This window comes from Canis lupus, chromosome 19 (genome assembly GCF_003254725.2).
Source record: "Canis lupus dingo isolate Sandy chromosome 19, ASM325472v2, whole genome shotgun sequence".
Classification (NCBI taxonomy): domain Eukaryota; kingdom Metazoa; phylum Chordata; class Mammalia; order Carnivora; family Canidae; genus Canis; species Canis lupus.
Genome location: NC_064261.1, coordinates 53,744,412 through 53,762,096, shown reverse-complemented (window position 1 = coordinate 53,762,096; position 17,685 = coordinate 53,744,412). Strand labels below are relative to the sequence as shown.

Sequence of the window (17,685 nt, the reverse complement as noted above, 5' to 3'; positions counted from 1 at the left end):
GAGAGAGCTCCTTCTGCATCATTCTGCTTTATGAGTGCATAGGTGCCCCGCCACAGAAAAGCAGAAAAGCAGACTAGAACGTTGCTGGGCTCTAACGCATCCTGCTCTGCACATGATGAATTGTGTTTGTTGGGCCAGTGCTCAATTTTAATTAGTTTGTGGGAGGTAAAATATACCATAAAACTGCTTTCTTACTTTATCATAATTAAAAACAAACCCTGCCTCTACCTAACTTTGTTTTCTTTCCCAGGCCATCTATAAGGCTGACTTGGAGTGGTTACGTGGCATTGGCTGGATGCCCGAAGGGTCTCCTGAAGTGTTGAGAGTCAAAAATGCTCAGAAGATCCTACTAGACAGTGTCTATCGGACACCTGTAGTGAGCCTCAAGTACACAAGTATTGTTGACACACCGGAAGTTGTCCTTGCTAAGTCGAATGCTGAAAATATTAGTATTGTAAGTCACTTTTCCTCATCTATGTTAAAATTAAGTCATGTTTGTGACTGATAATTAACCCAGTAATCTATCTGTAAAATGATACCATTGATGATTTTAGGTTTTAATATGTAATGTTAGTAGGATTGTTTTATTGTTATTTATAGATTTTAAACAAAAATATTAATTTCATATTAAATTTGAGTAACTTAGGTGAAAAACTTTTAGGTGTTTTTCCTTAATATGAAAAAATTTGGGATCAGAAAAGTTGAAAGTTGTGCACTGAACTAGAATAATTAAAAATTGCAAAGTAATGTTGTTATTGTGTTTTCTTCCGCAGCCAAAGTACAGAGAAGTTTGGGACAAGGATAAAACTTCAGTCCACATCATGCCAGATACTCCAGAAATTAATCTCGCTAGAGCCAATGCTCTTAATGTGAGCAATGTAAGTACCTCAACAGACTCCCTTTTTGCTTAGAAAGTCACCCAGTTGGTGCTGTGATATCCCTGGGGAGCTCTTTATAGGCAAGAGAGAAAAGATTGGCTGGCTGGGGATGGGGAAAACTCTTTACCATCAGCCCTCTGACCAGGAGTGAGGAAAGGAGCAGATCCCTGGCTCTGAGTCACCCAGCAAGGTCAGCGACCAACCCGGTGAGCCAATGTCAACGTGACAAAAGGGAGAAGAGAATAAGTTACAGGAAAGCTGAAAAAGGAATGAATGAAGAGACATATGAACAAGAAAGGGGCATTAATGACAGATGAACACAAAATAATTATGGGAATTCTTTGCAAAACTTTATACAAATTAACTTTAAAACCTGGATCTGTAGGGGATTTTTAGGAAATCATAAATTACCCAAATGACTCCGGAAAAAGAATTAAAACATAGAGCAAGAAATTAAGATTGTTAAGGACTCTTCTTTCTCCTCTCAGATGTCAGGGTCATCCAGGTGATCTCATAGGAGAATACTTTCAAAAGGTTAAGACTTTAAGTGATTGAGGATTGATCTGTGTTCTCCAAGTTAGTAGATGAAGTTTACTCTCAAACCCAGATTTTTTTTAGTTCAGATAAAAAATATATTTGACTACACAGACAAAAATGTATTACATAATTTAGAAGAGTATAACAATATGTGTAATAAAACTAAATAAAAAGATTTTTAAATAACATAATAAGTTTACATTAAATATCCTTTAGTACATTGAAATATGGAGAATACTTTTTCTTTTGTACAAAAAGAGTCAATTGTTAAATAGGACCACCCAAAATTCATAAAAATACTTGAATGAAAATTCATACAAAACTTGCCTATACTTACAAGGGCAAAATTCGTGTGAGTACTCTTATTTCAAACATGCAAAGCCCATGAAACTCTTAAGAATTCAAATTCATCTCTCCTTTCTACACTGTTATTAAAGCTTCCATATTGATTAGTATGATTTCTGAATTATACATTTAAATTATTGTTATTTGAGTCTTTCTGAGATTGTCAATACAGAATGATTCCATTTGAATATGAACATATATTTTAAAAACTGTAAATCAGCCACTACCTTAATTAACTTCTCTGTATAAATAAAAACACTCTGCATTTAGAAAATGGCTATTGTGGAGGCACTTGGGTGGCTCAGTTAAGCATCTGACTGTTGATTTCAGTTCAGGTCTTGATCTCAGGATCAGGCTCTGTGCTCAGTGTGCAGACTGCTTAAGATTCTCTCCCTCTGCCCCTCTCCCTGCATGCTCTTTCTTTCTCTCTCAAATAAATCTTTTTTTTTTTTTTTAATGGCTACTGGGGTGCATAGGTGGCTCAGTCGGTTAAGCATCCAACTCTTGATTTCAGCTCAGGTCTCTTGATCTCAGGGTTGTGATCTCAGCCCACATTGGGCTCCACGCTGAGTATGGAGCCTGCTTTTAAAAAAAAAATGGCTGTTAACCTCTGTGCCACAGAAGGAACATCGAAAATTCCCAAATAATATTCATCGTCAACCGTATAAGAAGATCTAAGAAATCATCCTGGGAAAAACCTCCCCACAAAATGTTTATAATACTGAAGATTACAAAATTGAGTTTAATTCTAAAATTAAATAAATTGAATTATTGAATTAAAGAAATCCAGTAATCATCATTGTTTGATCTTAACTGTATTTCAATGCTGCCAATACACCAGTACAAAGAGCCATTAAGCTCTGTTATATAAACTGTGAACAACAACTTAGAAGCCATGATTTAAATTGGAACTCTCATCAAGCCCAGATCTTTGGACTCTAGACGCAGTTTCATATTCCAGGAGCGTGGTACAGAATTAACCTTTTACCTATTCCCATCTTAAATGATTCTGGGGTTTCAAACTGTCCTGCTTTGATATTAATTCTACTTGAACCCCTGAAGTTATCAGTACATCTGAATCTGAAATGCTACCTTATTTTTTCTCCTCTTCAGAAAATTTACCGCGAAGGTTGGGATGAAATGAAGATGAGCTGCGATGTACGGCTAGATGCCATCCCGATCCAGGCTGCCAAGGCCTCCAGGGAGATTGCCAGTGATGTAAGTGTGACCTTGTTTGACTTGCCCATTTTTAAGCAAACAGCCTAGGTGCGTCAGGAGCACATATTGTGATCCATCTGCTTTGTTTTTCCATCTCCAGTATAAATACAAGCTTGACCATGAGAAGCAGAAGGGACACTACGTGGGTACCCCCACTGCCAGGGATGACAACAAGATCCGCTGGGCCCTCATAGCTGGCAAGATTCAGAATGAAAGAGAATACCGGCTGCACTGGGCCAAATGGAAGACCAAGTTCCAAAGCCCTGTGGATATGCTTTCCATCGTGCATTCTAAAAATTGCCAGACCCTGGTCAGCGACATTGATTACCGCAATTACCTACACCAGTGGACATGCATGCCTGACCAGAACGATGTGATTCAGGCCAAGAAAGCCTACCAACTGCAAAGTGATGTGAGTGGGCTACATTTTAGAATGAACTTTTCTACCATTTTGCAAAGACTCCCAGAAAGTTTATATCATTGAATTTTGTATCATCACGTCCTGTCTTTATATGCCAAGAGTTTGGTTTTAGTTAGACCTTGTAATATGGTGTCAGAAATCACCAAAGCCATGAAAGATTTAGATTCTGTATCAAGGAGTAAATGGTTGTGTGAATATAAATCTTAATTGCAACAGTAACAGTATAAAGACAACTACTATGAAAATATTATTTGTGGAATTCAAGCGGAACAGCAGAGGTTGATACCATAAGACAGACCGTGGCAGTCTTATAGGCACAGTCTTATAGGCACAGTCATATAGGCACAGAGAAGATTTTTTAGTTGATAGAGTGTTTAAAAATCTTTGAATTAAGTTGCCAATGCTTTTAAATCAGGAGATTTGGAGTACAAATCTAAGATTACTTAGCTCTTTAGAAAAATCAGAGAATGAAGCTCTGGACATGCATTACCCTTTGGCCACAATAGCTGGAGCTGAATTGAGGCTAACCCCCTTTAAACAGAAAATATGTCCCCCAATTTTCCATATCACCTGACCTAACGATTTTATTTATGTTACCTGCCAGGCTGCTTGAGTATGTCATCCTTATGTTATATCTGTCCATCACACCAAGGGGTAGAATAAATAGGACCATGTGACCGGCGTTGCTGACATCACCCGGCCTTGTTTCCACAGGCTGTCTACAAGGCGGACTTGGAATGGTTACGTGGAATCGGGTGGATGCCGAACGATTCTGTTTCTGTCAACCATGCCAAACATGCCGCGGACATCTTCAGTGAGGTATCACAAGATCTTACCCTGCCATTCAGTGCATTTCCTGGGAGACTGAACAAAAATGTACAAGCCAAAATGCAGCCGTTACCCATCCTCCATTTTAACAATCACAATTGCTGTCATTTATGTCAGACATACTTGTTCCCAAAACAATCCTGTACTGTCCCTATCACATCAGGGAAACACAACCACAGTATAATATGCAGTGTACTCAGCTGTTGCTTGGAACTGTATGAATTGAAAACTTCTTTTGTCACCAATGGCAGTACATGTGGGAGAAGTTTGTTCAGTTGAAAAAAATGTATTATTGAGTAACATGATGCATAAGATGATATATTATATGACTCTGGTAACTAAGCAAACCTACTTTAAAATCCATGGGAGATATGAGAGGCCAACCCAGTTGTTAAAAAATAAAATGCTAAAAAGTCTAATTTGTCAAGAAGGTGCCATTCAAATATGGCTCTCTATGCTTCTAGTAGAGAAAGACCCTTAAATCTTGTCTCTTTGTCCGCTCAGGCAGGACAAGCCATCTGAAAGATGTTTTCTTTCCAATAGAAAAAATATCGCACGAAAATAGAAACTCTCAACTTTACTCCCGTGGATGACAGAGTTGATTATGTGACTGCAAAACAAAGTGGTGAGATCCTAAATGATGTAAGTACATGGCTGTCATTCTAAAATTGTCAGATCGTGAAATGTCATTTCCAAAGATTTCCACCTACTTTAGCTCAGCGTGCAGTCATTGTCTGAGACACAGACTGTAATCATGAGATGATGCTAGCATTTGCCTGAACGACATTATGTTTCCTTAATATCAAGTTACTTAACCCTCTGGCCTCCCATTTCCAGATTAAATACCGGAAAGATTGGAATGATACCAAATCAAAGTATACCCTCACCGAGACCCCCTTGCTGCACACTGCCCAGGAGGCAGCCCGGATACTGGACCAGGTATGGGTTTCAGCCAGATGCCTGATATTCCTGGAGGGTGGCAGGGGGGACCGAGGACGATAATATAAAGGTGAGAAATGTATGCACATGACCAGCGCCCTTCTGACTCCTTAGGTTAAGCTCTGTTGTGGCTCTCTGTCTTTTAGTATCTCTACAAGGAAGGCTGGGAGAAACAAAAAGCTACGGGTTACATTTTGCCTCCAGATGCGGTACCATTTGTTCACGCCCATCACTCTGGTGACGTTCAGAGCGAGGTAATTCATCCTTCTACGAGTGCACGCTGGGGGCTCCTGGGGCTAGCAGGCCTGGCCAGACCTGGGGATGGTTGGAGTCCCTGCTCCCTTCTGCCCTCTCTGTGGGCTTTGAGAGTGTTGTTTTGCTTTGTTGGCTTCTTTAAAAGCTATGGTTTGAGTGTTTACTCTCTTCTATTCCCTCACTTCCTTAAAATCTCTAAGCTTTCCAATAAAACATAGGCAGAATTAGAAAACGAATGTATTTTTTTTACTTTTAAATTGGTATTTCTTCATATTTATTATGTCAGTACTTTTTGTTCTTTATTCTCGGGGAGGCAGGTGACAAAAGGCTGAGGAGCTGTGTGTGCTGATGTTTCAAGCTCCCCTTTTCCTTGTCAAAACTGATGGAATCTCTGTTTTTTTTTTTTTCCCTCCCACCAGCTGAAATACAAAGCTGAACATGTAAAACAAAGAGGTCATTATGTTGGTGTTCCGACAATGAGAGATGATCCTAAACTGGTTTGGTTTGAGCACGCAGGCCAGATTCAGAATGACCGACTGTACAAAGAGGACTACCATAAAACAAAGGCCAAGATCAATATACCCGCTGATATGGTGTCGGTGTTGGCCGCCAAGCACGGGCAGGACCTCGTCAGTGATATTGATTACCGTAATTACCTGCACCAGTGGATCTGTCATCCTGACCAAAATGACGTTATCCAGGCAAGGAAGGCCTATGACCTACAGAGCGATGTAAGTGATTTTTGTTTCTTAATGACCTAGGAATGTATGGTGTACTTGGAGAGTTATAAGCCGCACTCTGGAAGCACCAGGCTTTGAAACTTTGAGCCATAAATATTGAATTTGTTCCCAGGAGGGAATTGAGGCTGAATCTGTTGTAGAGAAAGACCAGGAGCAATGATTGACTGAGAGCTTTGCCTTTTTGACTACGTATTTCTGAATAACTTTCAAAGCCAATTTTTTTAATTGGTTTTTTTGTTTTTGCATCATCTTTGACATCACCAACATCTCACATCGGCCTGGGAGATTATCAGCTGATTTAAAATAATAAGTGGCTTGGGGTGAGAATAGAGAGTGAGTTGGGATTTTAACAATGCTAGGTGGCAGTTAGCATAGACAAAGACCTGGGAAAGCCCTTTGCCAAGCATCTCTTTTCCTTCCGGCGTTTATGAACGACTTTTGCTTGCAAAGAATCAAAGCAAAAGGGAAACAAAATACTGATAAATTATCTGAGGGCCCAGAATGTGCTCACAAAGAGCTTTGGTGAGGATAGGGAAGAGAATACATGACCTAAGCCACCTTGCAGTGAGGCCTGAGCCCAGACCTCTAGCTGCCGCCAGCAGCTCATAAGGAACAGAAACTCCATGCATCGGCCTGATGCTCAGACGTACCCTGGAGCTAACCCACCTGGTCTTCTCATTACCACGTTGGAAACAGGAAGTCAGGCTGCCTGCCACGCAGTTGCTGAGCTTGAACTTGCCACCTCCCTGTTGCTGCAGCAGAACGATGGTTATGGACATTTAACCAGATCAGCAGCTCCATTGTGGTTGGTGTGGAGTGGGGAGGGGAGAGCTAGGCCTGGCCAGGGGGATGTGTCCCCTATTCTACCATACAGGAGCATTTAGTTGTATCACTTCCTTTATGTAGTTGGTCTAAAGGTCCCACATATTTCTAAGGAATTAAATATAAGTTCAACTAAAATCACACCCTCCTGGGTAAAACCCTTCCTTAGGCTCAATGCTGAAAACAATGGCTCCCTGCCCGTAGCTCCCATAGCCCTTGAGTGTTCTTGCTTCTACACTCTCCACTTATAAAGGAATATAAAAGGAATCAGCAGATTCCTTTATACTTATCCCTCAAAACACCTAGTACAGTACTTTGCTCATAATAATAGGCTCACGAAATACCTCTCAGATGAACAGGTGAAATCATGATTGCATCAATGGATGACAGTCACTAGAGGGAAATCCTTAAAAAGCTCCTGAAAAAGTTGCTTCAGACCTACTGTCTGTAATCCTGTGCCTGAGTCATTTTTGCCTGCGTTGTATCTCTCTTCCTGCTCTCAGAATGTCTACAAGGCTGACCTGGAGTGGCTCCGTGGCATTGGCTGGATACCCCTGGACTCTGTGGACTACGTGAGGGTTACGAAGAACCAGGAAATGGTGAATCAGGTACACAAACCCTGTTCTTACCTAATGCCTGGCCGCCTTGCCTACCATGTGGGGGCAGGTACCCACTGGAAGGAGACCGGTCTTCATCTCTGTTTCCTTGCAGATAAAATACAAGAAAGATGCCCGCGACAACTATCCTAACTTCACGAGTGTGGTGGATCCTCCAGAGATTGTTTTGGCGAAGATTAACTCAGTCAATCAAAGTGACGTAAGTTTGCTTTGTGTACAGTGATGTGTGCATGGACTGGGGAGTTCATTGTGTGTCATTGACTGCATTTGCTCACCTGCAGGTAACTGCTTGTAAGAAAATGGACAGTGGGGCGGGAAACTAGAAGATCATCTCTGGTGGGCATGTCTTTAAAGTCACTAGTAAGAGGTGTACTGTACTCACTTTCAAAAAAACATCTATATTCTTGTCCAAATTATTCTATTAGGTAAAATGAACTGAAATCTAATCAGTTCATTCATTTTAAATCTCTAAATGTAGACTGATTATTATCTTGCTGGGTAGAAACTATGAAACTTTAAATATGCATTTATATTAACCAAAGATTTGAACTGGTTTTGTCTTTTCTCTCCTTAGATAAAATATAAAGAAACATTTAATAAAGTATTGAAGGGGAAGTATACATTTTCTCCAGATACACCATATATCACCCATTCCAAAGACATGGGAAAACTCTACAGTACTGTAAGTTTTATTTTATGTGATTTACAACTCAATTCTTAATTTTAAGCTTTTAATTCATCTTCTTGGCTGATTTTGTGAACAATTGAACTTATAAGAGCTTTCATTTTTATTGTGTTTAATCTTGTTTATTAGAAATAACTGCTCTTGTTTTTAGAAGTAGCATTTATTCGGCTGGTTTTTTTGTTTGTTTGTTTTTTTTGTTTTTTGAGCTCCAAAGATGTGCCAGGCACTGTAGAAAGCACTACGGGGCTAACGCTCAGAGAAGCCCATCAGGAGCCCATGCCAATGAGGGGGATGGACAGACAAATAGATAATAAGGTAGCAGGTGCTATACCAGCTGTAGGTGCGCAGAGGACTGAACACCCACTAACAGGGAAAAGAGAGGAGAAGGGCCAGTCCCTCTCTGGCAGTCATGTATAAATATCTCCAGCCAACAAATGGAACACTAATTTAATTCAGCTGAGTTAAAGGATGATGTGTGTGCGCGTAGTGTGTCTGTGTGTATGCCCAATGGGAAGCAATCTTTGGTGATTCTCTACCTGTGTGAAATGTATTTCCACTTTTACCAGAACTTAAATACAGCTATACTCTGTTATAAATGTCCTAAAACACCCTGATGTCTGTAGATTCCATCTGCAGTAAGCCAGAAGATGCTCCCGTACTCTTAGGTAGACGCAGTAAGGGCTCTTGGCCTTTAAACATAAATATTTTACCTTGGTTTTACCATTTTATTTTTAGCAATACCTGAAGGAAGTTGACTACAAACTTGCTGACACATATTTCTTTGTTCCAGATACTGTACAAAGGGGCATGGGAAGGGACCAAGGCCTACGGCTACACCTTGGATGAGCGCTACATTCCCATCGTGGGAGCTAAGCACGCCGACTACGTGAACAGTGAGGTCAGTGGTGGTTTTTCCTCTGTGCGTTCGAGAGTCTTCTCCGGGGAGCTGGTCCAAAAATCCCAGGGATTCTCAACGTTGTACCTACTTCACAGCTTAAATACAAAGAGACGTATGAGAAGCAGAAAGGCCACTACCTGGCTGGAAAAGAAATCAGTGAGTTCCCTGGTGTGGTCCACTGCCTGGATTTCCAGAAGATGAGGAGTGCGGTAAGCAAAGCTCACTGTGACGAGGATTTGAACCCTGGAGGGTGCTGTTAGGGCCTGTTGGTGACCTGTTCTTCGGTTGAGAGAGCCATGGGGTGGTGAGGAAGGAGTCATTCCTTCCCTGAGATTCATCCCCACCCCTGCTGGTTACCGTTGGTAACTATGGGCTTTCCTCCCTTTCCTTCCCTCCTCCACTTCCAAACCCACAGTGAAGTACCTGTTTGGAAAAAGGAGAAAACACAAGGTGACTACTTACCCCTGTATTATGAAAGGAAGGGAAATTGGGAACAAAGAATATATTTAAAAAGTATCTTTTAGGGATCCCTGGGTGGCGCAGCGGTTTAGCACCTGCCTTTGGCCCAGGGCGCGATCCTGGAGACCCGGGATCGAATCCCACGTCGGGCTCCCGGTGCATGGAGCCTGCTTCTCCCTCTGCCTATGTCTCTGCCTCTCTCTCTCTGTGTGACTATCATAAATAAATAAATAAATAATTTTTAAAAAAAGTATCTTTTAGCCTTTGTTTATCCTGAGGGTACTGATCTATACGAGGGATAAGACCCCGAGAGAGATGGATCTGAATAATTAACATTTTAATCTTTCTTCTTTTTGTCTTTAAAAAAAAATGTGCTTCTTTAGTTGAACTACAGAAGAGATTACGAGGATACCAAAGCAAATGTGCACATCCCCATCGATATGATGAATCACGTGCTGGCCAAACACTGCCAGTACATCCTCAGTGACCTGGAGTACCAGCACTACTTCCACCAGTGGACGTCTCTCCCAGAAGAACCTGGCGTTATTCGGGCCCGCAACGCGCAGGAGATCCTGAGCGATGTACGATGCCCTTTCTGCAGCTTGACTTAGTTACACCTTCACTCAACCGTGCCTTGGCCCCCTATGCTCCATTTGTCCCCGTATTCATAAATTTTGCTGCTTTTTAAAGCACAGTGGCACGCATAACCACTTTTTGGTGTGAGAATCCCCTCTGAGCCATGTGACCCCTATGTTAAATATTTAACCTGTTTTTTACTCCAGACAAAACTTTAGCTCTTCCTCTCCTCCTAGGCTTCTTTAGGTCAGGGCGGGAAAGCCCTCCAGCTGGTGCGGGGCCCACCCTATGACCGCTAAGACCTCAGCACAGCCAGTGGCTGATGGGAAATTATCAAAATGCCCGATTATAAATTCAGTTAGTACCTGTCACCTCTTATCATGCCGTCTTTCTTGCAGAACGTGTATAAGGATGACTTGAATTGGCTGAAAGGCATTGGATGCTACGTTTGGGATACACCTCAGATCCTCCAGGCCAAGAAATCCTATGATCTCCAGAGTCAGGTGAGATCTTCCCAGAAGGACTGGCTCTCTGTGAGTCAGTGGAATCGTGGTGCTTTCAGTGGGGTGACAGCCAGGCCAGCCCTGTGCCCGGGTTAGAGAAAGCTGCTCTAACAGTACGTGAGCCGCAGAAACCAGAGGCCCCTGCCCGATACAGCCTCTCCTGATGACCTGCTCTGGTGTGGGACCTTCTTGGTTTTGGTCTCTCCTGGGGTTTAAGCGTTTGATGTTTGTACAGAACGTTTCCTGCGAGGTGTTTCAGAGTGAACCACCCTCAAGCACCTATACGGAAGTTGCTTAGGTTAATTTGCAGAGAGTAGAATGCAAATGCATGCTTTGACCTTAGGGAGGTAAGTTCTGAAGTAAAAAAAAAAAAAAAAGTAGATGTTTGGAAAATGTCCCCAGGATATGGTTTAGCTCTCCTAGGGTGGGGTAACAGATGGTTGAGGCACTCAGGGATGGGGGTGCATGCATGGAAAAGTCAACAAAATGACAGAGGATCTGGCAAAGAGCCAGGTTTTGACGACCATACAAAGTCAGCAGGAACACAGAATGATGGCGTCTCTGTTACTATTAAAGCAGAAACCCAGAATGAAATAAAGGCTCATCTAAGTTGGCACAAACCGCTGATTCTATTGGCAGACATGTATTTTACCATTTCTGGTGCCTGCGTTTTCTTTACAGATACTGTACACGGCAGCAGGTAAAGAAAATCTGCAGAATTATAACCTGGTCACAGATACACCACTTTACGTGACTGCTCTTCAAAGCGGCATTAATGCCAGTGAGGTGGGTCTTCTCAGACTTCTCTCCCAGGACAAGCCATTCCTGTCCTTCTGTATTTTTGAACAGCAGAAAAGAATAACCCATCTTTTTTGTGTGTAGGTGAAATATAAAGAAAACTATCATCAGATTAAGGACAAATATACAACAGTCCTAGAAACAGTGGATTATGACAGAACCAAGAACCTGAAGAATCTTTACAGCAGCGTGAGTTATTTTTCTCATCTTCCCTGGAGACAATAACGGAATAGTTGGGATAGGGACCTTACCCCCCAGGTTTTTTCAGGCATCTCCAGATTCCTACTTTATCTCATCAGTAGACCTAGTGACCATTAAATGAGCCCCAAGTGGAGTATCACACCATGCCGTGCATTGGCACAGATTTGGGAGCTCCTTCCTTATTGCAGGTGGGCACGGTCGAAGCTACGCTGCTACCCTCACCCTGAACTTGTCCTTCCCTGGCTTCTCCACAGGCGAGGGGCTTACAGCCTACAAAGACACTTTTTTTTTGGTCTCTGAATTGGTTAATTCAACAAACTTTTTCTTTCTTTTTCTTTTTTTTTAATAATAAATTTATTTTTTATTGGTGTTCAATTTGCCAACATACAGAATAGCACCCAGTGCTCATCCCATCAAGTGCCCCCCTCAGTGCCCGTCACCCATTCACCCCCACACCCCGCCCTCCTCCCCTTCCACCACCCCTAGTTCTCAACAAACTTTAAAACTTCATTTTGAAATTCTTTTAGATTTCCAGAGAAGTTGCAAAATAGTCCAGAGAATTCCACCGTAGTTTTCTCTGTAATACAACCATGGAAACTAAATTAATGTTGTCACAGTGTTAATTATAGGCTTCATCCAGATTTCACCAAGGTTTTTCCACTAATGTGCTTTTCTGTGTCAGGCGCCAGCCCATTGCCCCATTTTGCATTTAATTGATAGGACTCATTAGCTTTCTTCAATCTGACCATTTCTTAATTTTTCCTTGACTTTTTCTGATTGTAACACTTCTGAGAGATACTTTCCAGTTATTTTGTAGAATGTCCCTCAATTTGGTTTTATATGATGTCTTATGATTAGATGAAGACAGTCCATTTTTGGTGAGCGTAACACAAAAGCTTCTCTGGCATCGTGGCAGGTGGGACGTGATGCCGGTAGCTGGTGATGTTGAACATGGTGACTTGGTTAGGTGGCTGTCTGCTGAGCTTCTCCACTGTAATGTCACAATTTTTCCCTTTGTTATTAATACGTATCCTGGAGGGAGATACTTTGGGACTTGGCAGATAGCCTGTTTCTCTTCAAATGTTCTCTCATGTATTTTACCATCATTGATGGGTCTTGCCTGAAACAACTTTTACTGTAGAATATGCCTATTGGTGATTTTGTTTGTTTTTTTTTTAATCCCTCCTACATTTATTAATTGGAATTCTTCGGTAAGAAACAACCCTTCCTACCATTTGGGTTTTTTTTTTTTTCTTTTACTTGTATCAGTATGAACTCATGGATATTTAATTTCTTCTATGTGATGTAGTCTGATATGGTTATTTATTTTGTTGCTCAAATCATTTCACCTTTGCCCATTGGGCACCTTTCGGGGTGGCTCCTATAAGACCTTAACATACTCTGTCGTTTTTGAGCACTTCCTTACATTCTGGCACCACAAGATATTCATCTTGTATTTTCCCTGTTCCAGACCCTCCTCTTTCCAAGGAGCCCTGGTCTATGTATTAAGGATTGGCATTTAAAAGGCAAAAATCAAAAAAATAAATAAATAAATAAACAAATAAATAATAAAAAAAAATAAAAGGCAAAAATCTAAGCACTAGGCGTGCTCACTGCTGCTGGGACCCTTATATGGACAGAGCTTAGAAATGTATTATGGATACTAACCTCTGTATGCATACGTATCAGTATTTATTTCCATTGTCTAATTATATCTATGCCTTAAACCATGAGTTCCTATTGATGCTTCCTATATCATTCAACACCACAGACTTTAGACTATCTCTTATTTTTCCAACTTGTGGCTTTTTTTTTTTTCCCTAGAAAGCCTGGCCCTCATTACCTATGATATGTTTGCTTATTTGTTCAACTTTTTTTTTAAAGATGTATTTATTCATGAGACACAGAGAGGCAGAGACACCGGCAGAGGGAGAAGCAGGCTCCCTGCACGGAGCCCAATGTGGGACTCGATCCCAGGACCCCGGGGTCATGCCCTGGGCTGAAGCCAGACACTCACCCCTGAACCCTCCAGGCACTCCTATTTGTTGAACTTTTATAGGCACATAGTTTTTAGGATTGCTAACCCATATTCCTGTGAGAAATAAATGTACTAACTACAGTATCTTATTTGGTTATTTTTGTCTATAGCTTAATGAGTCAAAATACCATTTTCAAAAGTAAACTAAATTGTTTTCTAACTCCCTTCAGCATAGTCTTGTCATGCATTTGTAACACAATTAGGTTTGTTATGATTTGTATTCCATTGGCATCCCCTTCCCCATTCTGCTTGATTCTGTTTTAATTTACACGCAGTAAATCACTCTTTGTAGTATATAGTACTACAGGATTTTTTTTTTAAACAAGATTTATTGATTTGAGAGAGAGAGCGTGAGCAGGAGGAGGGGCAGAGGAAGAGGGAGAAGCAGACTTCCCTCTGAGCAGGGTTCTCCAGGCTCATCGTGACCTGAGCTGAAGGCAGATGCTTAACCCACTGAGCCACCCAGGCGCCTCTGGACTATGGCTTTTAACAAACGCGAAGTCATGTATTCACCCCAGTGAAGACACAGAAAATCTATCACCTCAAGATTACCCTCTTGCTTCCTTTTCCTTCCTTGAGATCCACAGAAGCATTTTCTGCACCTATTTTTAAAGAAACAAACTTTTAAAAACCTTTTCTAGAATGTCATGTAAATGGGATTATGAAGTCTGCAGCCATCAGGTCTGTTTCTTTGTCTTAGTAAAATCCACATATGTACTCTACATGTTGCTGTAAAAACCGGTAGTTTATTGTATTTATTACAGAGTGATATTCCATTGTATGACTATACCACAACTTATTCATTCACAGTCGAGGGATACCAGAGTTGTTTCTAGTTTTTGACAATTATGAATAAAGCTGCTGTATACATTTGAGTATAGGTTTTTGTGCATATGTTGCATATGTTAGTTTTCATTTTCTTGAGTAAATAAACACGTAGGAATAGAAGCAATTCTTGAGTTCCCACTAGCTCCAAAAAGTAAGAAAGGATAAATAGATTTTAAGTGTTTTTCACTTAATTCCCTTCAGGAATTCCTAGACCTACAGGAAATGAACACAGCATCAAAAACTTTGTTTTAATTTCCATACAGTAAAATTTCACTCTTTGTGGCCTACAATACTATAACTTTACAAATGCACAGTCATACATTCACCACTGTCGTCAAGATACAGAAAAGCTTTTTATCGCTCCATGATAACTGCCAAACTAGAATAAGTACCATGGCAGAGAACAGAATAATGGACCGTAAAATTATGGTCGCAGCATTAAACCCTTTATTCACCGAGGGGGACTTGGGTCCTACCGAGTATGAAGATCAGGGGTGGTTAAGCTGTGTCTGAAAAAAGATACAGGAAAAATCCCCTGCAATCCAACCAGAATGCATTTCTCTATACTCACAAGATGGTTTTTAACCCCTGTAGAACCTGTACAAGGAGGCCTGGGATAGAGTGAAGGCCACCAGCTACATCCTGCCTACCAGTACCATGTCCCTGACGCATGCCAAGAACCAGAAGCATCTGGCTAGCCATGTAAGTCAAGTACAAGTGTGATGGCCTCTCACCCACCCTCTGCCTTCCCCAGTTCTCTGCTCCTGGAATTTTTCTAGCTGACTCATGTGTTTTATAATATGTTTATGTATATTGTAAAAGAAAATCTGAAATTACAATGAGCTATTTAGATATCATAGTAAGGTTTATGACCTTCAACCCTTTATGCCCAAAATGTTCTTAAGTAAAGCCTTTTTTTTTAAATGTTTTTATTTTAATTTTTTAATAATAAATTTTTTATTGGTGTTCAATTTGCCAACATACAGAATAACACCCAGTGCTCATCCCGTCAAGTGCCTCCCTCAGTGCCCGTCACCCAGTCACCCCCACCCCCCACCCTCCTCCCCTTCCACCACCCCTAGTTCGTTTCCCAGAGTTAGGAGTCTTTATGTTCTGTCTCCCTTTCTGATATTTCCTACCCATTTCTTCTCCCTTCCCCTCTATTCCCTTTCACTATTATTTATATTCCCCAAATGAATGAGACCATATAATGTTTGTCCTTCTCCGATTGACTTATTTCACTCAGCATAATAAAGCCTTTTATTGTAAAATTACCTATAACCTTCATTGCAGTCCTAAGAAGCTAGTTCTCTTTCAGAAAAATAACCTCCTTTAGAGACTTTTATCTCTTAATTGTGAACCTTTTACATAGCATTTTAGATCAGTATTTCTCAAACCTCTTTTTTTCTACCAGTGAGAGTTTTGTGTTTCAAGTCCACATACACACACACACCTGAAGTTTACGTGAGTTCCTTCTGACATAAATGTTTTACAGAAGACTATGTACTGCCAAACTAAAGGCAATACACTCTGATCATTTCAATTCTGTTCCATTCTTTTAAATGCTACTGGTCCAATAAATTGATTTCAGTGCCTTCTAGCCTAGAGATACGTGTTTCGCAAAAGACTTTGTTAGACAGTATGTGGAATTAATTTGATATTTACCTGGAGGAAAAACCAATGTATGTGACTTTACCCAGAACCATGTCTGTTTGGAGGGCTGCAAACACACTAGCCCAAAGGAGCAAACTTCATTTGGGAAGAAGAGTTTTGTAACTAGAATTTAGAAATCTAAACAGAGGTTTTCTCCTTTAGTCATGAAAAAAGTTGTAGATGCAGGATTTTCAGCAACTTGTTTTTGGAACAAAAGATGGGACACAGAGAAATCCTTTAAAAGAAAAATTTCAACAGTAGTTCTTTAAAAATGTGCCTTTGAGTACTGTCTTCTCTATAACCAAGGAATGGTTTAGAGGTAAGGAGCATGTGAAATAATCTCGAAAATTCTGCTGGGAATTTTGGTTGGTTTCCAGTCAGTAAAGGACTTCACTGCAATTCTGGCACAAATATTCCCATATTCTTCTTCTTTTCCCTTTTTTTTTTTTTAAACTAAGATGTGGGCCTCTGAGTAATGAGAGAATTGTTATCTTATCAAGTGCTAGAAGCTTGGATCTTAGTCTCCGTAAGAGCCTTAACTCCTAGTTGATGAAATCATGGAGCATTAATTCATCGGCAGTAGGATTTAAGATCCGTAAGCTGGTTTTCCCATAGAAATTGGTTACAGTGTATTTTTGGAAAACCTTGTAAAAACTGAAATTCAAACACTGTGTCTCTTAAGCATCAAGGTAATCAGTTACTAAAAACAAATTCCTAAGCACATTTTTCACCTTTCACTCATGGTTAAGATAAGTAAAGTCATTATCATGAAAGAGATTATTTAAAAATTATGTAAACTGTAAAATGAGTTTGGTGTAGTAGCAGAAGTACTAGTATGGGTATGGACATTTTTAAAACAGTAATTAAATTTTATGGCTCTCCACAATTTAAAAAGTAGTATCAGATATAGTTTCATCCTCAGACTAACCCCGTGGCAGGTACTCATGCTACACCTCCACCTCTGCACAGATGAGGAAACAGGCTCACAAGAGGTGACCCCAAGTTGGCTGGACGAGCTGGGCCCGTCCTATTTAGTCTTGTACTCTTTACCAATATAGATCCATTACTCTCCAAAACTTTTTCTTCCTTTGTACTTTTTCTCTGTAGATCAAATATCGAGAAGAATATGAAAAGTTCAAAGCTCTTTATACTTTACCAAAAAGCGTTGAGGATGATCCAAATACAGCACGGTGCCTCAGAGTCGGCAAGTTTAACATTGATGTAAGTAATCCCAGAGGCCTTACTTCACAGCAAAGCCAAGTGGTATAGCCATCTATTGCAAATCGGAACATTTTCCACGCTGACAAATTGAATTTAAATAAAATATTTAAAAACATTTTCTGTCAATGCACATGGCGCTGACTGTGCGTATATGAAGAAGCGAGACGTTACTTTAACACATGCTGCTTACCCTACCCCTATGAATCTGTAGACAGTGTCAGGAAA

The 17,685-nt window shown here is 40.6% G+C and overlaps 1 protein-coding gene across 1 annotated transcript in view; it reads left to right on the top strand.

Moving 5' to 3' along the window:
• The window catches only part of NEB (nebulin), a 200,923-nt gene that overhangs the window by 119,586 nt on the left and 63,652 nt on the right, over positions 1-17,685 (top strand). The window contains 20 exon segments of the mRNA XM_049097113.1: positions 251-454; positions 774-878; positions 2,874-2,978; positions 3,079-3,390; positions 4,114-4,218; positions 4,771-4,869; positions 5,065-5,166; positions 5,313-5,420; positions 5,841-6,152; positions 7,487-7,591; positions 7,695-7,799; positions 8,175-8,282; positions 9,076-9,183; positions 9,279-9,392; positions 10,026-10,223; positions 10,617-10,721; positions 11,403-11,507; positions 11,604-11,708; positions 15,181-15,288; positions 17,347-17,460. Coding sequence (XP_048953070.1) covers positions 251-454; positions 774-878; positions 2,874-2,978; positions 3,079-3,390; positions 4,114-4,218; positions 4,771-4,869; positions 5,065-5,166; positions 5,313-5,420; positions 5,841-6,152; positions 7,487-7,591; positions 7,695-7,799; positions 8,175-8,282; positions 9,076-9,183; positions 9,279-9,392; positions 10,026-10,223; positions 10,617-10,721; positions 11,403-11,507; positions 11,604-11,708; positions 15,181-15,288; positions 17,347-17,460 — 2,727 coding nt within the window.